We start from the raw sequence: 22,695 nt of genomic DNA, 5'->3' as shown, positions 1-22,695 counted from the left end.
CACACACATCTTTCTCTCATGTCCTGCTACCACCACTTGCTTTTCCAACTGCACTTTGCTCCTCTTTCCAGCTCCCAGGTGTAACAGAAAACCACCAAGCAGGGAGGTGGCATGGTCTACCAGCAGCTGTCCCCAATATCTGGACAGATGCACCAAGATACAGCCTGCTGCAAAGTGATGGACACAGACAACCAGATGTGACAAACAATGGTCTTGATGAAAAAGAGATTCTTTCATAAGATGATCAACAGCTCTCCATTTTTGCATAACATGTAGCAATGCCAAGACTCTTTGCACAACAACCAGCATCTCTCCAAGGACCAAGATGGCACTGATGCCTCCAAGACAAGCCTAATGCTTTGTCAATTTCCTTTTGCTCTCTCTCCACCTCAGGCATTTCCATTCAAGACAGAAATCAAGCAGTTTCTTTGGAAGCCTGACATCTGGTTTGGAAGTATAAATCACTCCTTTCTGTACTAGTTCTGCACCTGCCAATGAACACACCTGACAAGAGATACCCAAGTTCACAAATTTTATCTCAAATTTATAAATCTTGTCAATGAAGAAATTTCTTTCTGGCAAACAGGTGATTTACAGACCCATACATCTTCACTCAACTTGAGGCAGAGGCAGCAGATGAATTTTTCCAGCACTGCTATTGTGAGCCACATTTATATACCTGCTCTGGTGGTGTTCACCACAGTAACTCTGATTTATAGACTCCAGCACAGGTTTCACACCTGCTTGTCCACTGTAATTCAGGCTGAGCAACAAGCTGCCTAACGGCAGTGCCAAACAAGTCTCAGAGATCAGCTTGTTCAGCACCCCAAACCAATCTTGTGCCCCAGTGACACACGGGTGTTTGGCAGATCTGTCACTGAGCCAAGCATCACATAAAAGTCTCTGCGCTCACAAGGAGCTCATTTCCCTTTTCTGTTTCACATCTCCTTATACTTCTCCACTGGAGAAAGAAAATTTCCTAGCTAGCATTTCCCAAACTTCAGCAGTATTTCTGGTTTGCTGGAGCTTTAATTCTCAGCTGCCTTTGTAAGGGTGCTCTCATGTCACGCTCTGTTCTCAATCAGAAACAAGTCTGGCTTTTTGAGATGACTCAGGACACAATTCTATTTTTTGAGTATTTGCTAGCAGTATTATGGCAGAACAGAAAAATGTGTTGGTTTCTGAGCAGAGCTGAAGGGATATCTACAAAGGCTGCAAAACATACATCTCCTATGAACAGATTAAGAAAGTGTTAGATTTGCTAAGCAGACATACCTATGCACTAGTTAACACTAGATTCCAAATGTGGAAACATTTGTGGCACACCTGATGAGATTCTTTGATAGGGCTTGCAGCCTGTCTCATTGCTGTAACGCTGCAGTAACAATCCTTGCTGCATCCTTTATAGGTGGATATTATTGTTGCATTTCTTTATTCTGTCCCAGAAAGCAAACAGCTGTACAGCATTTTGATCATTTTATCTTCCAGAAGCTTAGATGTTCAGCATCCCTGTAACTAGAACAGCTGTTTCAAGGTGAAAGCAGCACTTATTTTGGAGAAACAGTAGGATCCAAATGGAGGTTAGAGAAAAGGAAAGGTTGAACTGCTTGTTCACTGCCCTCTATCTTATATCTCAGACCACTAAAATCAGGAGAGAAAACTGGAGGCATTCCAGAAAGCCACATATTACTGAGATAGCAGTGGTCTATCCCTGCACGTATCTCTTGCAAGCCAAGAAATATCGAAGCAGGCCAGAGTAGACTGCCTCACCACCTATCTACTGCTTCTGCAGTAGAAGAACATGCACAAAGGCTGTGTCCTCCTTGGAAATCACATTTCGGGAAGGCAACTCATCAGGTATCAAAGGGAAAGTATACAATAAAGGACTGGCAAGGAAGGACAGTAATGGAGAGAAGAACCGCAGAGACACAACCACAGGAGGTCAGTTTCCTCCAGTCAATTCCAGCAGGGAAATTCCTGGCTCCCAGATCATTCTTTGTTTGTCTACCCTAGAGGAACAACAAAGGCTAAACCTATTTTGGCCCAGCCACTAGAAAACTTTCCTTGCATCATGGTAGACGCCAGCTAGCATTTGTGTTTTGTACTATTCAGTTTTATATGTCGGCTACCAGTGAAGCCAGACTCACAAACGATACAAATGCCAAAACAAGATCACAGAACAGCCAAGGTCTCCAGACTTCAAACGCACAGCATGGCACAGACTAAAAGCAATCCCACACGGAAACAAGGAAGCACATCAGACAGATGTAACAACTATTTGCTATCTTTCCTGATTGTTCTTTTCAACTTACAGAGAAAGACAGGGAAATCCCAAGGACCACAACAGCTTTTTCTTCCCCAGCTAGTAGCAACATTCACAAAAAAAGAACAAAATAGATTGTGTCTATATTTGCAAAACTCCTCTGGAAAGAATCACGTGAATCTGTCACAGAGATGGTGCACTAACAAACCCAATGGACATGTGATAAAAAAGGGCTGGGGGGAGGTGGGGTGGAAGTGCATCATCAAAACCACTGAGCAAATCTATGGGCTATTTGAAACGTCACAGTTCCTCCGCTTGCAAGGATCGCTCGACCAAAGGAACAGGAGGTCCAGTGCCTCCACTACACCACAAAGCCTCCGCTACGTGTCTGAGGGAAACTAATCCAATGGAAAAGGTTAGCACACCTATTATCACTATAAAACAATTCTAATAGCAAAAGAATAACTCTCATCTGTGGCTGAAGGAACCACAGATTCAGGAAGCCGTTAGCAAAGCAGGTTGTTAGTTTCCAAGGCTAAACATGTGGTAGGTAAACAACAACCCTGAAGCATGCAGAGGCATATTTCAAACAACGCCTTACCCTACTGATTTGCAGCTTCTCAGCTCCAGGCTTGAGGAGGTTCCATCTACGTCCGCCGTTCCTGCGCACCTTCAGAGTCTTGGAAGCCAGTTCGTTCTCAGCTGCCAGTTTAAAATCCACCGGAGAAATAAAAGAAGGAGAAAAAAAAAGAAGGAATGACAAAAGATAAATGCTGTGCTTTAGCTCAGGCTGGGGGCGGAGGCTGTTCTTTTAAATGAAAGAAACAAAATTGTTTGCAAGAGACTCATTCAACCCCTTCTTTAGAAAAAGAGAGCAGAGAGTATATTTAGGTGCTTTATTCGGTGCTCTTAGGATACAAGTGCAGCTTGGATATTACAAAAAGGCAGGCATAAACTAGGAGCCAAGAGCCAAGTTAAGAGGTGGTGTGAGCAGGTGAGGTCAGACAGGGTGGGTTTGAAACCAGAGTGCTCTCCCAGAAGCACCAGGCAGCAGAATAGCCTCATCTGCATACACCAATACTAGAAGTGCTCCTTGGGTCATAACTGCTAATGGTACCTCTGCAGAAATCCCAGCCTTATAACTGTTGCAGTTCGTATGATGCAATTCCTTGAAAAAGAAGCAGCTTCTCAAATTTATGCAGAAAACAACAGGAAAACCCACAAAAGCTATTTTTCAAAGCAGTGGCTATTTCTCACCCCAAGCATTTCAGGCCAGTGCAATTCCGACCTGGCATTAAGTTATTCCGTTCACACCAGCTCTCAGCTTGGCCTTACAGATTGCATACGCTCAAGCACAAGATTGTAAAGAAGAAGCAAATGGTCAGGAAGGGCTAATAATCCACCTTTCAAAATTAAGCTCTGTTTTCCTAATCACCCCAAACGTTAAGTTCCTTATACCATCCCTCTCTGTTAGGGGGACAGAGCTGCCATTTTGCGCAACACTGGGTTTTCCCCTCCCACAGCTAGTGAAGTTAGATCTTAACCCCCTCCCCCAGCCTGAGCTTCTTTCAGAGGGCACACGGGGCCCAGGCAGCACATGGAACTGATGTCTGTGCCCATGTGTGTATACACACCCAGGGGCATTCACAGCCCATGGAGCTCTGTCACCCCTTTCATGAAGAAAGGCACCTACAGAAAACACACATTCCAGAACTCCTGTCCTATATAAGACTGTAATGCCATAATGCAGTGGAAAGTACAGTAGTAACAGCAGGGTAGCAAAGTCCCAGCCTGCAGCAAATAAGGATAAGCCCAAATGCAGCAGCTATGAATGCAAAATCAAAGGAAAAAAAAAACTGCTGACCCTCAGAAGGCCTCAGGTAGGCAGGAATCTCCAACAAGATACCCTCACCTCCACTGCCAATCTATAAATGAGGTCTGGGAAGGGGTGGATTCTGGCTTCACCCCTTCCAGTCACTCAGGTAGACTGCATGCACCTGAGCTCCCTTGGGTTGGCGCTGCCTTCCCACCAGGTGCTCAATCACTGCTTTAAGCCATGATTTAGCATTTCCACTACAAAGACCAACCCTAATTTTCTTCTTCCAGGCACACCTCTAACCCCAGTTTGCCTTTCAGACTCTGTCGGTCTCAAGGTCTTTGAAATCAGACAACAAAAGATAAAAGGTCTAAGCTTTGGGAGACAGGGACCCACACTCTAGGATCTGTGCTCCTGGTGTTTAGGTCACCTTTACTTACATAGCCAAAATACATGCCCCTGCCTGCTTACTGCAAGCTCCCTGCTCCCAAATCAAGTAGTTCACAGAATCACAGAATCACAGAATTGTAGGGGTTGGAAGGGACCTCCAGAGATCATCGAGTCCAACCCCCCTGCCAAAGCAGGTTCCCTACACCAGGTAGCACAGGTAGGCATCCAGGCAGGTCTTGAACGTCTCCAGAGAAGGAGACTCCACCACCTCCCTGGGCAGCCTGTTCCAGTGCTTCGTCACCCTCACTGTAAAGAAGTTCTTGCGCATGTTTGTGCAGAACTTCCTATGCTCCAGTTTCTGGCCGTTTCCCCTTGTCCTGTCTCCACTCACCACTGAAAAGAGTCCGGCCTCGCCATTCTGCCCCCCACACCTTAGATATTTATAGACCTGGATCAGGTCCCCTCTCAGTCTCCTTTTCTCAAGGCTGAACAGACCCAGTTCACTCAGCCTTTCCTCATAGGAGAGATGCTCCAGGCCCTTCACCATCTTTGTGGCCCTCCGCTGGACTCTTTCCAAGAGATCCCTGTCTTTTTTGTACTGGGGAGCCCAGAACTGGACGCAGTACTCCAGATGAGGTCTTACCAGGGCAGAGTAGAGGGGGAGGATCACCTCTTTTGACCTGCTGGCCACGCTCTTTTTAATGCACCCCAGTAAGCCATTGGCCTTTTTGGCCACAAGGGCACACTGCTGGCTCATGGCCAACCTGTCGTCCACCAGGACACCCAGGTCCCTTTCCGCAGAGCTCCCCTCCAGCAGGTCATCCCCCAACCTGTACTGGTGCATGCAATTATTCCTCCCTGCTGCCCAGGACAGCAGCACAGAGCACAGCAGAGCTGGGACCTTGCCTCAGCCCTGGCATGGCTGGGTGGGCAGCAATCCTTATTTTCTTCCAGCGTTGCTGGGAGAGAGATTGCACTGAGACCCATTTCCTAAACGCACTGCTGACGTAGACACCCTGCTGTTATTTTTAGCATTTCACTTTCTAGACTCACAGAAAATCAAGCTGCAGTGCAAGTGCCGATTATAGCAAGAGGCTGCTACCAAGCTCCAGAGGAAATGTGCCAATATAGTAGCACTCAGGAGCAATGTGCAAACGCAGTAGTGCTCACATTTTGAGAGATGCCTGTGCTAAAAGTGTGTGCACCCCTACAGAAGAGCCATCAATTAAAGAGGCAGCTGCTATGCCTTTTCCCTTCTGATTCTTCTTAATCCTTAACGTGCTGCCGCCATCCATTAACTGCTCAGATCCCCAGTGTGCTCCCAAGCAATGCCAATGCAGTCTGGCAGCATTCCCATACTTGCTAATTCAAGGCATTCTTAGCGCTAGTACTACTCCTCCAAGAAATTATTTTCTTACAGCAATTATCAATCCTTTTAATTAGAGGTTCACAAAGTCACGTTGCCCATTCGAGCATTTGCTTATTTACCTGCCAACACAAGACCCTTCCAGCAAATACATTCAGTCCTGCTTTCTCAGCGTCATTTTGAGCAGGACAAATTATAATTACATTAATCAAGTGCTGCAGAGGATAGCTCACCAGTCTTTGACTCACAGGGTTCTCTATCTGTTCAGGAAGAGCACCCAGAAAAAACAACTCACATCTTGCTCTTTTCCAAACAAACATTAGAGCTGAGTTATGATCTCAGAATCCATCACTCAACACCTCCAAATGCCAAGTACTCACAACAAAAAACAGGTAAGACGACAGAAAGCCAAGAGGATACTACCAAATTACAACTCCCACAAACTCTGCTGAAGAGCTTTTACTCTTTGTGCACCTATCTGTTCATCTTCTCACAACCAAATTACAGGGAATGCATTCAGAAATAGTAAAGTTACAAGAAAAAAAAGTAACTCTAGCATGTGGCTATCAGAGCCTCCTCACCTGGTTCAAGGGTTATAACAAGAGCAGATACAAGCCACATCTGTGATTTTTTAGCCCATGTTAGCAAGACCAAAAGACAGATTTTGGGGGATAACCACTGCAAAGCTACTCACCGCGTCTTCTGAGCAGGTGCTGCATGCGCCCCCCCACTTGGTCCAGCCCCATCGGGGTGCTCTGGGAGAGCGGCTCGGAGCGACATCTCTCTACAAGCACCTTGAAGGGAGCTGCTTGTGGGGATGGCTGAGAAGGATGAGACATTGTCTGGAAAGAAAAGGGTCAGAGAAGAAATTTAGCAATGCTTGTTAAACTTGGGACAAATAATTCTTTCTCCCCTCCCCCCCCCTCCCCCCCCAAGAAGGTACTGCACACCCTGTGACTCCTCACTGCAATCTGCACCCTCTTCTTTTTATTTTTTGCTCAAAGACAAAGTTTTGCTGACTCTTACTTCTGGCATGTTCTAATTCTCCCTGTATGGGGGTCCCTACCGTGAGCACAGGTCATGGTGCTCAAGTCCCAACAACTTCTGGTGGCACTGAGTCTCCATGGCACTTTCGAGGGTAACATGATGAAGACATTTGTGCTCTGCACAGCATTTTGTCCACACCGGTGTCACCAAGCCCCAGCAGGAGCACAAGCAGCGAGTGAATTAGCTGGTGCTGAGGGCCCAAAGTCTGAAGGAACCTCAGTCTTCAGAAACTGAGCATCCAGAGCTGAATTTAAATGAACACTTGGGATAATGAGCGTAGACCCCACTTAAGGGTGCTCAGGGTCATTAAGGCCAATTAGCGCATCCAAAGCATATTGTGGACAGACAGCTGAAAGATCTGCCTCAACTGGCACTCCTGAACTGAATTAGCAGATGCACCCTTTGGTAGCCTAAAGCAAAGGAGAGACTGTTCCTGTCTGGATTTTCAGCCAGCAACTAATTACACCCCATCAGCTACCCCAGATTTATGAGCATAGCCATGCTCAAGACACATTTAAGAAGTGCTAGAAGTATCTCCAGCACTTGAAGCACACAGGAGTAGAATAATGCAACAGTGAGGTTTAGGAGAACAATCTGCTCATTTCTGTGCCTATCCAGCACAACAATAGGATCTGCCCATTCTACTATAGAAACAAACACTTCAAGTTTTCAGAATAAAGCCAAGATACCCAGCAAGAACAATTCCTGCAAAACTCAAGAGTCTTGATGATTTAAAAAGATCTATGTAAAAGTGAATTAAATTAGTAACAGGATGTCATTCTCTTAATTCCCAAGAATCTTAGCAAGACACTCCCTTCCACGCATTTCCAAAGGTCACGTAAGGTCTTTTTCCAATTCCATAAACAGAAGCCCACAGATGGTCTATGAAGAGGACAGGAGGTGAATAAACCTAACGGGTTTACTGTTACTGCTGTGCTGTTGGAGTCATCGGGAGGGTACAAGGAGCCTTCTGGAGAGAGAAAGGGCTTCACACACAGATGGAATTGAATGGCTTTGGTAGTAATAGTAGTTTCTCTGGAAGGTGATTGATAACAACTGTGAACAAGACAAGCCTTCTATATCGATAGCCTAGGAATTATTGCTTAGAACACTAGGACACTGGCAATTGATTGAAGTACCTTTAAAGCATCAAATATCCCCAGGTACACCCTACGATAACATTAATCCAAATGAGAAACTAGCATTTACAGCTAAATGGAGAAAAAAGGTTGGTGCTTCTCTTGCTCCTGAGTAAACCCAACTATTATCCTCCTCTTTCAGGAGGAAATCATCCCAATAGAGACAACAGCAAGAACCGTGGAATGGATTTATCTTTCTGAAAACTGTGGTTCAAAACCCTGCTCTTCATTTTCTTCTCTGTGACGCATGACGATGTGGAAGCCTTGTGTATAATCCTGGAGCTCAGACATCAGCAGAAAATTCAGTTTAGAAAGGTCAGGAGAAGAGGGGGGCTCTTCACTGGAAGGCTTTTAGCCTCAGTTTGAGACGGATTTCTCACACTTCCATAGCCCTGCTATTAACTGGGTGCCTCTGATGGTTTAAGTCCTCCAGCACCCTCAGCTTTCACTGATGCACTATTATCTTTATTTACAAATGAAGAACAAAGCAGACAGGCTACAATTACCCAAAGGCACAGTGGGAGGCTGTGGATGACGTAAGGCTCCACGTCCCATTCTCTGTACCATATCCAGTGCTCCACCACACTCCCCTTAATTGGGAAATGAGCGGGAGGAGTAAAAAAACAAAGCAAACCTCCTGGGCAGAGAAGTTCTGGACACACAGTCCTCCAGCAGAGAGGCCAGCAGAACCTCAAAGTCCCTGTTGATATCACTGCTCTGATGGCACTAAGGGAGGTAGGAGAAGTCAGTGCTGTGAACTAGAGAAAGGCAAGGCTCCACAAGCACTTCAGGAAAACGTGGAAATCTGAAATCCCCAGGTGGCTGGTTATACATACACAGAAAGCCTATCAGCCTAAAAGATGCAAGCTGCCTTTCCCTCACAATGCTAAAAATGTTTCCAAAGGAAAAAAAAAAAAAAGAAAGCTATCCCAGTATACATAGCACTAAATATAGGATTTAATTCAAGATTTTGATAGCACTTCACAGTTATTAAGAAAATCTGAACAGCTTAGAGGTTTTGTCTCTTCTAAAAATAAGATGATTGTCAGACATGACTGTATTAAATGCCATAAATATACAGGATCTTCATTCTGCAACTAAATCATACCTTGCTACAGACAGAAATACAGTGCTCCTTAGGCAGCAGGAGGACTTAGAAAGTAAAGCAGTATTTCTTCACTTACACCTCCTTCATAAGCACAGTAGGCAGAGACAACCCAGCCAACTGGCAACAACCAGATAAAGCTCTGAAAATCAGCTCTCAGAAATGCACCTTTTCTGGTTAGTACCACTGAACAGAGCAAGGAGGGGGAAGCCAGCTCGGCAGTCACGCTCCTGCAGCAACTCCCGTTCTGTGGCAGAGAGATAATCAAACAATCTCAAGCTAAAGGTCACCACAGGATCCTGTTGCAAACTGCTTGCAGTTTCTCATCAAACAGAGAGAAAGAAAGTTGTTCCATCTTCCTCTCATGAAAAGATATTTGCAGCAGCTGCTCTAAAGCAGAACTCCAAGCCTGTGGGAGGATCTGAGATCTCCTGGGTTTGCCTCCAGTGCCCCAGCTATCAGAAGGTATATCAGCCAGTGCATCTTCTGGCACGTGCACACACAGGTACAGCAGCAATCCGGTGCTTCCAGTCAGACCCACCGCACAGGATGAGCCTCCAATTTTCCCACGTATGCAGCACAGTGTGCACAGAAATCAGTAATGCACAGTAACCAGTAATGTTACCACCACAGTGTGCACAGTAACCAGTAATGCTGTAAAAGCACTGATCATCATCGGTACGGGGCACTGTCAGCATTTGCACACTCTGAGCAGTGAGCACCTGAACGGCACCCAGAACAGTTAGCCCTGATGTATGGGGCACAGAGCCCCGAACTCACAGCTGCCCAAAGGAAACACTCCCCCTCATGTGCTGTGAGGCTGACAAGTGTGGATGACCAGAGAGAGAAACAGCAGACTACCTGGGAGACCTGCAGGATCCATCAACCAGCCTGGCACCTTATCCTGCAAAGCAGGCACTCTCATTCCAGGCACACAAGACTGGAGAGAACTCATTTTCAAGCTTCTGGCAATTGTAATTGCCCCAGAAAATGCCATCACAGAACCAACTGGTTTCTATGTGTGGTTAAAAAAATTAGACAGCAGCAAGATGCTGTTTATAAACCACCCGCAGATGAAATTCAAAATCCTACAGATAAAGCATTATTTTCCTTAAAATAAATCCTTATTTCACAAATAGCCAGCAGAGGGCAGAGCAAGACCGCAGTGAAAAGATTTTGCATCTTAACTGCATTTTAACTGCAGAAGCCAAAATGCGATGGAGCCGCTCCACAGCACTCCGTCCCTGCTGAACATCTGTGCGAGCCCCGAGGTGACCCAGAAGGATCTCAGACAGCAATGAGCCTAAATCAAGTTTCTGAGAAACATGAGTTTCCACAAACTGGAAACTGAAATCTGAGATAGTCTGTCACAGGTGTATTTTGCAACCATTTCTCATGCCATGCTCAAAGTAAGCATCAAAGCCCCCACAGACTTTGTCCAAGGACACATGGGGTGGTTTGAAACCCTGGTGGCAATGCCTAGCTGCAGGGTAGCCGGTGTGGTTTCACAGCTTCCTCCCAGTGCAGCATCAGCTCAAGCTCCTGGAAGTGGCCAAATTCATCTTGTGGGGCTGTGTCTGATTCTGTGGAAAAGAGAAACTTCTATGGTTTGTAAGTGAAGGCCATAAGTTGATCAAAATCTCAGAGAAACTCTACATCATCTCTGAGCTCCTTTCTCATATCCCCATCTGAAAATAAGGAAGGTGTTTCAACTCCCAACTTGCAGCAGTGTGAATCGGTAATTCATTTGCCATTGCTCATTTTGGATTGCTTACAGTGTGTCAAAATGCTTTTATCTATGCTGATCATTAGTTCCCTGAACAAATGAGAATTTGGGATGGGACCCAAAAGCAGCTAGGCAGAGGAACAGTTTGAGAAGTAAGCAGTTTTCTACCCGCTCCTCTTCTTACTAAATGCTGTTTTCTGTACAGCAGTAAGATCAAACACTGTTGAGCTGTTACTTGCCCACACTGTCAGTAAGCTGCTGATGGAAAACATGAAATTTTAAAAGGCAAGGTAAGGAGAACAAGAAGTGGAGGTGTTAGCTTTGGAAGAGCGCAGCTAAGCGGCAGATTTGCTGTCTAACTAGGACCAATGCCCAGGTCCCCCACATCTCATTCCACCACCCTCTGCACTACATCATCCTCGATCTCTTACCACCTCCTAGCAGGCTGGGGCAGGGAGCCTCAGTGAGAACAAGCATTTTTCTGCTTTTTGTGGGAAAACACGTAGGTTGTTTTGAAAACAGTGCTGAAGCTATTTCTGTTTCACACAGCTAATGCACTTCAAAGGCTGCAGTACTTGCTTACAGCACCCCTGTCCTGGAAGCACCCTACTTTTGGTGGAGCATTTCACTTGAAAGCCAAATCCCTCAGTTACTGCAGAGCAGCCTGGAGCAGAAGCATGAGGGCCAACAACTGTCCCAAGGAACAGGTGCCAGAAAGGAGGTAAATTCAGCCCTAACCCAATAAAGAGGCCTGAGCTTGCTGCTGGTGTCATGCTCAGGCTGCAGTTCTTCTTCCTATGTGTTTATTTTTGGTGAACTGTTTCCGAGTGCCACTCCCTGATGAGAGATAAGCGAGTAAATCCCTTGAGTGTCTCAGGACATTTGTTACCAGAGCTGCTAATGGACTCTCTAAGTCTATTCCCATCCAAAAGTTTCCTTCCTTTGCACAGGACTTGGTCCTGACCTTAGATCACTAGACATCTCTCGACCAAGTTTCCGGAATCCAGAGGTGTTTACAAACCAGGGTGGGCTGTGTGCTTTCCCTTCCAGCTTGCCATTGCTTCTGTGAAGTGGCAGGCATGGACCTGTGAGGCTGGGAGCCACCATAATCCAGAGGTTGTACTACTATCACCACCCTCAACAGAACTCGGGGAAGGTTTCCTGTTCAGTTATCTTAAGTATCATCTTTAAGTTTCTCTGTAAAGTCTGCAAGCTACAACAGCTGAGATGGGACTCACCCCACCTCTGTTCACACAGCTGGCCTTGGAAATTGCTCACATTTTGCCCTCAAAGAATGAGAGAACAGCTTAGACTGGAAGGGGCTTTAAAGATCATCTAGTTTCAGCTCCTCTGCCATGGGCAGGGTTGCAAGAACTCTGGGATTAGACATAGAGCCATAGCCCTCAGTTACCAAAAATGTGGCTGCTCTGGGAAAAGACTGCCAATACTTCCCTTGCTCCACTCAGTCCTTTCATGCCTGTTATCTTGCTCCTGCTCAGCATACTTACAGCTTAGTCCCTGCAAAAGTAGATCAAACCACGCTCTGCTCGTTCAAGCCACTCCTAAAAACATTTTGTCCAGTCGACCACAAGTGGCTGACCACTACTTGTCCCACTTCATAACTCTCTGGAATTACACAGTGAACTGTCTTCATATTTTTGAATAACAAAAATGGAGGAAAAAAAAAAAGAAAAAGGCAGGAATAACTAACAACAGTACTGCCCATTTTAACTGGGAGTCAGATGTTCAGACTTTTTTCTTCTCAGTATTTCTAATCTGCTGCCAATTTTCAAACACTTCCCCTCCTGGCTCAGAAGTTAGTGACCCCTTTTCCAGGAGGGAACAATGTCATCACCCCATAATGTGTTGTCTCTCGAAGTCCAAAAGGACAGGCAAAAGTTTCTCCATGAGTTGACCCAATTTCCCTATTGGGCACCTTAAAAATAAAAATAAACATTTCATCTTTAGCCAACAGGAACCCAAAAGAAAACAGCTGGACTTCATGTTGGACAACACAGATTTGTAGTTCTCAGAACCACCATTTCCCATCTTCCATTCTGGGCTAGGATTGTGTGCCAGGAATCTTCCTGGTGTTCCAGATGCTGTGGTGTAACCAGCATCACCTCATAAAAATCAACTGCCACCACCACTACTGCTAAATGCAGAGAGGAAGAAAAATTAAAGTTAGTGCATAGAAATACAAGAATCTCTGTTACAGCCCTCTTCTAAAGGCACTGATAATGACATAGCCAAAAGGTCATAAGAGGAGCACTCTGGAAATTTGCACTAACAGCCCGGGGACATGCCAGTCAACTGGTTCCTCATAGATTGATAAGTCTACAGTCATTCTTTGTATGATTAAGTAAAAATTCCGAAGAGGAATACATAAAAATTATTACAAGTACAAACCATCCTTATAAGAGGTATAACAACAATGCAGTCTTATTGGAAGTTGTACAGTAAAGCTTACTCATACCTTTCCGTTGTTAAGGAGTCCAGAGGAGACAATTCTAGAGATGGTCACATGGAACGGACGGCATTCATCATCACAGTCAAAGCGCACTCCTCTGCTAATTAACTCCACAGGGTTCTGTTCCACGGGTGAACTTGTTCTGTGCTTTTTGAAGCATCCATCAGTCTGCTCAAACACCACTCCTTCAACTGTTGCACATTTTAAAGAAGTCGCTGCTGAAAAGTCACCATTAGCAGCTGGAGAACTGTTCAGCACTGCAGTATCCAGATTTTTCTCTGGAAGATGTTGAGAACATGGCAGGTGCCCATCTGCGACCTGCTCCTTCTCTGGAGTATTGCTGGAGTCCTGAAACTCCAAGTCATCTTTAGATAAGTCATGTAAAGGCAACTCAGGATTACTCAGGTCCTTCATATCCAGTTCAGACTTTGAAAGCTCCAGAGCTGCTGCTAGAGACACACTCATGTCGTTAGTAACTACTGTAGCACAAGCCACATCCTGAGGTTCGAGTTCATGCAGAGTCATCTTTAGTGGATGGTGGATCAGAGCCACGGTCACAACAGGAAAGTCACCGTTAGCAGCTGGAGAACTGCCCAGTTCAGAAGTACCCAGATCTTTCCCAGGAAGATCTTCCAAATGCGGCAGGTCCCTGCCCACAGCCTGTGCCTCCTCTGGAGTATTGTCCATGTACTGAATCTGTTTGGTCAGAGTTGTCTGTGGAAAGTGGACTGCAGTCTCAGAGGGTTCTTCAGAATTTACCACAGTGACAGAGTCATCTGGGAGCTCTGGCCCAGAAGGAGAAAGTGGTGTTTCATTAAAACTATCATTCTTGCTGCTCAGGGCAGAGAAGCCGATGTCTTGTGACACCTCTGCAGTTTTACAGCCCTGTGTGGTCTCCTTCCCCACTGAACTCTCAAAGCTGGGATTATCCCACACGCCTGAATCTGGGGACTGCAGACACGCTCCCACCGTGCAGAAAGCATTCGCGGTTTCATTCTCAATAACCAGGCTCACTTTGCGGGAGATGACATCCTGCCTCCAGCTTCGGGAACTCCGCTGAGGCCTTTTCTCATCAGGTGAAAATGCCTTCGAGGAGCCTCGCAGCCGCCGAGCTGCTTCGGCCACGCTGGTGAAGAACCGCACAAAACCCGCAAAGTGAGTGGCTTTGGTTGTGCCGTTTGATTTTTTCTGCTGGCTAAGATTCTCCTCACATCTCATGCCATAGTCCAAATAAGAAGTGGAATGATCAGTTGTACTTTCTAAGTTCTGGAAATTGGTTTCAGCTCTTTCATCCAGAAGCTTTGAATTATCTTTGCTAGTTAATGAAATTCCTTTCAGATAGTTCCAGACATCAGAGCTTCTTCCTCTTTTGCCCTCCTGTGGGAGTACAGTACACTTCTTTTGATTGTCCCCTTCCGTAATTGCAGGACTCTTTACGTTTTCAAAATTCAAAGACTCGCTCTTTCTAGCTGGTATTTTTTGGCAGTTACTAACATTATCTTCACTGTGTAGTCTGATACTAATATCCCTGAGACATTTACTTTCATTGGCATCAATTTCAGGAATGCTGATATTCAGCTCGATGTCTTCAAAAGAGGAATCTAAATCTTCAATGTGCCCCCCATACGAATGGCGGTAGGGCCTCTGGCTGTCACCCGGTTTCCTAACCCTGTAGACTGCTCCTTGCCCACTAGCAGGATAGTCCTCCTCAGGGGCACAAGCAACCTGCACTGCAGATCCTCTGAAATCTACATCCTTAGGCAACTTAGAGGTTCTTAGCTTTTTTAAGGGCATTACCCTGTCCATGAAGGATGGCTTTTTTTCATCAGAGGCATCATAAGTATCTCCCAGTACGATCATGGACCGGGGCCTTCTTTTACTCATAGAGGATCCTTTCCTTCGCCAAACAAAATTCCAGATCCGGTTGCCCTTGGTCAACTTTTTATATCTGGGTGCTTCTTCCTGTTCATTTGGGACTGCATCACTGAAGGTGCCATGCTCAGCACAACAGACCTCTGATGCATCAGCACTCCTATCCTCCATGTTTGCTTGGAAAATCCTGTTTGCATATCCATTTGAAACTATCAAAGGGTCAGTATGCCGGCAGCCATCTATAACTTCCATTGCTCCGGCTCAAAAGCTGGTACCGGGGGTCAAAGACACATTGTCTTCAGATTGTTTTCTTCACAAGACTTGAGGAAAAAATTGCAAAGGAGCACGATTAGGAGAAGAAAAATTTTTCAGAAGACACATTTGCTAATGCAACACAAGTCAAGTCATATTCCAGTCACAGTAATGCCACTGATTTCAGTGAGACTTTTGCTCTTAAACCATACAACGTTTAAAGCAACTTAAGCCTGATTTAAGTGACCAATGATTTAATGATTACAAATAAGCTTTTTGCATCACTAAAGTTACCCCAAATACACACAGAATACCATAAATCACGTATTGGTCTTGCAAATTGCTAGGACTCCCAGTATGTCAGAGTACATGACAGAGAGGAAAAGAGGAAATTGCAGTAAAGTATCCCTGGACATGTCATCCTCACCAGCTTCATCTGCCAGAAACTGACAATGCACTCCCAATGAGTTCCATCTCTTCAGGCAGGCATTCAAAGAAAAGCCAGGATGGGCCTTTTCCTGGAAACAATGCAATTCTGAAATAACTTCAATACCAAAAACTTCACATAATATTCAAGCCACGTTTTCCTACAACAGCTATAGCACCAGCACAGGAATCCCTCACTGGAACTGAACTGCTAAATGAAAGATGCTTGGCTGCCGCTCAATGCTACACAAGAACACATGTTCCCCTCAAGTAAGATTCAGCCTAAGTGAACAGGATTAAAACTATGGATACCCCACACATAAAAGCAATGGAAACCACTGCCAAGCCTTTGTAAGAATCTGAACTTCTACATGTGCAGATCCTAAGCCTTCCCTTCCACCAGTATACACCTGCCCTGCCCCGATCCCAGCCCTCCTCACAGGACAGAGAGAGGAAAAGTAGGGACAAGAAAGGGCACAGCCTCACCAACACAGGTTTGCCAACACAAAAACCCGCCATTTTCCTCTGAGCAGAGGGAGAGCAGGTAGCTGCACGGCTCCAACATAAAGTATGCCATTTGCTTCTGCTCCAGTCCATTTCACTGCTCTGCCAAAGGTCCCCATCCGATCCAGAACAAAATCCAATACACTTCCTGTTTCTATTAAAACCAAAGTTGTTGGTGTAACAGCTGTTGCGCTGAGAACTGGCGGGTGCAGAAGGCTCACCCTTACGGCCAGCCAAACCAGCCGTTGTTTCTATCATGTCAACACAACAGTGACAGCACGCGGGAGCCTGGCTCCTGTGCGGGTGCTGCATGGGCCGTGGCTCCTGCTCAAGCTCCTGTCAGGACCTCCCACCACAGGTCCTGGCAGGGAAGTCCTTATCCAACACCCCCTCCTCCTTCACTGACTGCAGGGTTCATAGTGCTGTTCCTCACTCCTTGTCACATAACTAGGCCGAGCCAGGCCAAACCGTGACACTCACTTTTTTGTTTTACTCTACTGTCCGCTCCAGCATTTTTGCCCTTAAACATGTTTTCACAGAGGGGCTGCCACATCACTGACAGGCCCCGTCTTCTCCAGCAGCTGCCCAGCAGCACCCCAGTGCCAATGCCTTGACCGAAGAGCAGCACAGCCTAATTCCATAGCTATTTTTTTCCACACGCCTCTTTTCTGGCTCTGTGTTTACTCAGCCCATTGCCTTCCATGCTCTACACAGTGGAGATCTTAAAAGAAACTCTCCTTCCTCACACAAAAGTTGTTGTAGGGCTGGGCAGGGATTACCATTACTCAAATCCTATAGCACAAACTCACATGGGACCTGCGTACCACAGAAAGCTTCTGTTAAACAAAATTTTAAAATGACACCACGTGCGCTGCTTGAGGATAAAGGAGAAGGGAGAAGTGGCAACAACAGAACAACAGATGTGGAGAAGGGTGAGGTACTCAAGTTCTCAGGCTTCCCACATCTCTCATGGCTCTGAACCTCTAGGCAGGGGTTGGGGGAGCAAAATCCCTCCCACTGTAACAGCGAGACCCCCTCATGAGGCTGAACGTGTACTAGTCTATAGGGCCTGAAGACAGGTATCCCAAGGCCCACAGGGAATTGGGAACTGGCTAATGTGGTTGCCAAGACACTTTTGATCATAACTGAAAAGTCACGTGTGTCAGGTAAAGTCCCCAGTGACTGGAGAAATGGAAACATCACTCCTGTTTTTAAGAAAAGGAGAAAGAAGGACCGAGGGAACTACAGGCCAGTGAGCCTGACACAAGCGCCTGGGAAGATCACAGAGCAGATCCTCCTGCGTCAGCACACACATGAGATGAGGAGGTGATCGGAGACAGGAAGCATGGCAGGGGATTGGAACTAGATGATCTTTAAAGTCCCTCCCAACCCATGCCGTTCTGAGGAGAGCATCTCATACAGGGTTGTCACAACTGTCTGTGGGTTATCCTCTGCTGCAATTTAAAGAATAACGTACTGGAATGGATTTGATGGAGTGGAAAAAGCGCATTTGAGGAGTTTCAAGTTGTGCAGCCAACACACATATGGCAGCAAAAGACTAAAAACACAAAAGCTCCCTATTTTTTCTCTTTCCAATTTTATATTTTATTGTTTTTGGCTGGGTGGATCCTGCATGGGGAAAGAAGATTCAAAGGAAGCAGCCTTCCCTACAAAGTCTTTGTAGGGATGCTAGCAAAGAAGAGACATAATCTGTTTCTCATGTAAGAGTCTTTAACAGGACACAGACCCTGCGTGGCCCCTCCCTAGAAAGGCAGCACAACACAGAAAGGGAAGGCACAAGGGTGGCTTCAAATTTAAATATATACATATACTTTTTAATTTTTAAAAAAGCAGCTTTAAACCAGATGTAAACCAGAGCTGCCACAATAAAGTCAGACCCACACATGCTTGGCAGATACAGCACCAGAGCTCGGGTAGCTCCTCTCCACTTCCCCCTCCCAGCCTCACCTGGGGCTCTCACAAGCTTTGAAGCTGTCACTGAAAGTCTCATGGTTTCAATGGATGAAAAGAGTAGTAGACCACATGTCCAGCATTCAAAAGGCCTTTTGACCAGCTACTGACAAAGAAAAGCCCCTTATTTTTGTCTTATTTACACAGTAAGTAAGCCTGCAGCACTTTGCATATGCCTAAATCACAGGCTGACCAGATGGCAAGAGCCAACTCACAGCAGCACCGGTTTGTTAGTACCTTTGGTCATCGTTACAGTGGCTGCAGGGCCACCAGGCCCACCAGCTGCACTGGACCAGGCTTAAGCCCCAGCATGGCCTCAACCAAAGCCTCCCTGCATCCAGGCACACGGCACTTGAACAACTGGCAATCAGCTTTGCTCAGGCTTCCCTGACTGGGCGTCACAATCTGCTATGCTCTCTCATCTGATACAGCCACCAAAATCAGTGTCTGCTGCTGTGCAAATGCACAACGGCAGCAGGCTCATGGGAAACCGACGCTTTAAATATGTCAGATAGAGAAAAGGTGGCCTTATCAACCAAACCATGCAGGCCTGGGGGCATTGTCGCCCTTAACAACAACAAAATTTGAGTATGGAGAATGGCTGCAGGAGTATTAAATTAATTAGCCATTACCCATCTTTCTGGGGCACAGGAAAAAGAGGACTGAAGACAGCACTTTGGATATATTTCTAAGGACAACAGCTAGCTGTAAAACTAAAACGGGAAGTCAGCCCCCACTTTGTTTCCCTCTCCTAGGGCTGCGGGCACAGCTGCAGATGTCATGTTGCAGCAGGTTACCACCCAGCAACTATGCTGCAGCAGTCATTGCTGTGCAAGACTTGAACCACAGCAAGCAGGAGGTAATGCCATGACCTTACAGCACCCGCCGAATTACCTCGAGCTGAACAGGGCGGAACAACGGGGCGGTTGCGGCTGGTCTACAAAGCACACAACTCCTCATCCAGCAAGGAATGTGGTTTCAAAAACCACAGCAATCAGACACCAAAAACTGCTCTAACATACAGGAGCTCTGTGGGTTTGTCACAAGCCCTGCCCTCTGCACGAGGCTCTCACCACAAAAACAGCAGCCCTTCATTCCTCCAGTTCTCCTTCCTTCTGCAAAGTAACCAAGGCTGACAAAGAGTTTAGCACAAAACCTTATGCAAATGGTGCCAGGTGTGTTGCACAAAACATCCATATCTACGGCCATGACACTCCTCCAAATTCTTCATTTTTTTTTGTGTATGTGTGTTATCCAGATCTCTAAAGTAGGCGCTTTATACCTCCTTCACAATTGCATAATATTTCCTTGGCAACAGGATTTTTCTTGTCTGATGCAGGTGGGAGTAATAGCAATCTAGCATGGGGATACAGGAGCTGAAATAACTCCAAGGACTCAGGTAACATTCACTGAAGCCAACAGCGAGGTCAGGGAGAAGCCATGTCCCCCCTTGTGCTCACCTGCCCTCATGCCAACAGGAGTATTTCTGGGCATGAGCTGAGCATGGGGGGTGGGGGGGAGAAACAACCAAACAAGAAACACTGGCTTTGGTTTTCATCCAAAAAGCCACAGGAACACACAAGCCGGATGAGAGGAGGAAGGAGCTGGGGTGAGCACAACTACCTCCTTCCCCAGCAATTAGATTTTTGCTGGATTAAGTAGCTGGGTAATCACAGGCCAATTCTCCAACCAAGATGTGCTTGCTTTGTTCCACCCCAGCTTCCTGTAGTGAGTTTCTTCACTAGTGGTTTTTACAGTTGTTACAGACCATGAGCATCTCCAATTATATCTTACAATTCCAGTTTTATGCAGCCACTTTTCTTTTTCATACAACCAGTTATAATCAAGCATCTGACCCAAATGGGTTTTTTTTTTCCTTCAGTTAACATCTTGATGCTTCCAGGGCTGCTGAAGCTGTGCTCTGTACAGGCACCACCAATAAGCCCATCCATCTCTTTTATCTGTTCTTGACATGGAGTAATGATTCAGGACACCTCTCCAAGGCTCTCAGGCACTCTCTCACCTTTCAGCAATGCTAATCTTGCTTCAAAACTGATTGGTAACCCTCAGCATCACATGGCACCACTGATTCGCACTATAGGGCTGGGAACCGTGTGGAAGAGGCAGCCCAGCAAGGCAGCAGCCAGAGCTGGAATGTGCCGAGGGCCCCTGGGGACACGAGCTTCCACTCAGCTCTTCCTCTGTGGGATATAAAATAACAAACAAGAAGGAGCCTTTGGCCATTGTTTGTCGGGGAAGGGGGGTGACGGGGAGAGGGCACGAGGCACAGACTGCCAGAAGGCATGGCGGAGCTAAGGAAGTCCTGCCTGGGCTTCGGTGTATCCGCTCCTCTCCAGGAGGGGGGGTAGGCAGGAAGAAGAGAAAATAGAGAACAAACGATCATGTAACCCTTGAGAGAAACCTGTCTGCTCTCGGAGAGTGTATATAGCTACAGCATGCAGAGCCTTTGCTATACAAAAGAAAAAGAGGAAAGAAAACCCCGCCAGTTCTTCCGTTACCATGTTCTACCACCAAAAAAAAAAAATCAGAGGAAACAGATGTTAAGCTCTCCATCATCAGGAAATTATCTCTTTCATGAGAGCAGAGTTACTTCAGTGTATTTAGGTCAAAGAAATAGCAAGAGAATCGTGACTTCTCCCCCTTTCTGTTTGTGTCTCTGCTGACATTTCAGCCCCTCAGTGCTGCTCCAAAGGACCAACTGCGAAGCAGTGCTCACGTTCCTGCTGCACGTACCCACACACAGGAGCCTGCTGTGCTCAGGGCCCTGCTCACACAGCCCCAGCTGCTACAGCCTCAGAGAAGTGCAGTATCTCCTGCGCATTGAACAAGACACGTGCTGTGCTGCTCTCACGTGGATGGGCGCCATGGTATTAGAGCTTGCATTTTTTTTTAATAGAGGTCAAAGGAGCAAGGAGAAGAGACTTGGGTGAACCATCTGCTAAAGGGATGCCCAACCTTCCGGTGCTGGTCTCCCCAAGGAGCGCTGAGCAAGTGCCCATCGGAAGCAACCATAGAATTTAACCAACACTTTACATGCTCTGCAAAATGTACTACGTGGGAAGTTAAACTCCTCATTAAGAGCAGGAGGTAGGCAGGAGATTGTTTCAAATCCCATTCCAGGCAGGAGTGGATGGATCCTACTGAAACACCAATTACCTACTCAGTAGCAGAAGGGACTCTGCAGCCAAGGTCTCATTCCATCACTGACAATGACCTACCAGACAAGGGGACACTAAGCAAACACGCCACTTTCCTCGTGGCAGCGTGCAATTGCTCTGCATGGCTTTTACTGGTTTAAGCCAAAGCTTTTACAGTACTGGAACTGCATTTGTGTTTCTGTTAATTCAGTATTCACCAGACAGATGGATGGATGCACAAAGAGCTCCATCCCTGTGTTCATAAGGACAGAACTCAAAACTTCGGTTTGAGTAAATCAGTTCACTCATGCATAATTTAAACATTACTTCCTTCCTATTTCAGGGAGCTTTAGAGTTTGTGCGATGGCTGAACACGATGAAATTAGAGTGGGAGACTCATTTCACCCATGACCGAGGGACAGAGATGCTCAACTGCATCTGTCAGATAAACTGGACTTGTGCCTGTGCTTCCAGAGGTGGGACCAACTCACTCCATGCATGAGGAGCTCCACACTTGGGGCTCGAAGGGCCTAACAGCATAGAGTGATGGTGCAGACAATATATCTTAAAGGATACTTTTGTTATTGACAGTCAGGATACGTAGGAACCCAAAACAAAATGAGGGAGCCAGAAAACAAAGTTATCTTCCTGAACAAGGTTATGCTTTGATGATGGCTCCTTCCCCAAATCTTCTCAGGTATTTGGCACTGACTTCGGCAAGCACAATATAGAAATAATTGCCATATCATATGGATTATTTAAGCTGTTTGGTAGTCACATCACAGTAGTTAATTACATATAAGAACATCTAATTACTATCCAGTAGCAAATGCAGGCACCCTATTACCACAGCATTAAGCTGAAATGCAAAAGTGCAGACAGATTCAGGGGTCTACACCCACCCACATCACTGTGTGGAAGGGATCCACGAGAATCATCAAGTCTACACAGGTCTACCTAAAAATTACTCTGCCTGAAGGCATCTTCCAAACGCTTCCTGAACTCAAGCAGGCCTCGTGCTGTGCCCAATGCCCTGGAACAAGTCATTGTTGGAAGAAGCTGAACAAAGTCAAGCCACTGGCTGTGTCCTTCGTGAGGATGCTGGGAGGCAATGACCTCATGATGCTCACTGCATGACTGGGCATTCCCAATTAGTCAATTTAGTAGAGATGCCTCTGAAACTTCACAGC

The 22,695-nt window shown here is 46.2% G+C and overlaps 1 protein-coding gene across 5 annotated transcripts in view; it reads right to left on the bottom strand.

Moving 5' to 3' along the window:
- The window catches only part of ARHGEF9 (Cdc42 guanine nucleotide exchange factor 9), a 193,271-nt gene that overhangs the window by 160,689 nt on the left and 9,887 nt on the right, over positions 1–22,695 (bottom strand). For all 5 annotated transcript variants that reach the window (XM_048959999.1, XM_048960003.1, XM_048960001.1 and 2 more), the window contains exons 2-4: positions 13,329–15,514; positions 6,530–6,677; positions 2,865–2,965 (exon numbers count right to left, since the gene is read on the bottom strand). In XM_048959999.1, coding sequence (XP_048815956.1) covers positions 2,865–2,965; positions 6,530–6,677; positions 13,329–15,446 — 2,367 coding nt within the window. In that variant the 5' untranslated portion in view covers positions 15,447–15,514. The remainder of the gene's footprint in view (positions 1–2,864; positions 2,966–6,529; positions 6,678–13,328; positions 15,515–22,695) is intronic.

The sequence above is a fragment of the Lagopus muta genome, chromosome 13, assembly GCF_023343835.1.
Source record: "Lagopus muta isolate bLagMut1 chromosome 13, bLagMut1 primary, whole genome shotgun sequence".
In the NCBI taxonomy this organism is placed as follows: Eukaryota; Metazoa; Chordata; class Aves; order Galliformes; family Phasianidae; genus Lagopus; species Lagopus muta.
Note: the sequence above shows the minus strand (reverse complement) of the source record. Positions and strands in the feature narration are given on the sequence as shown.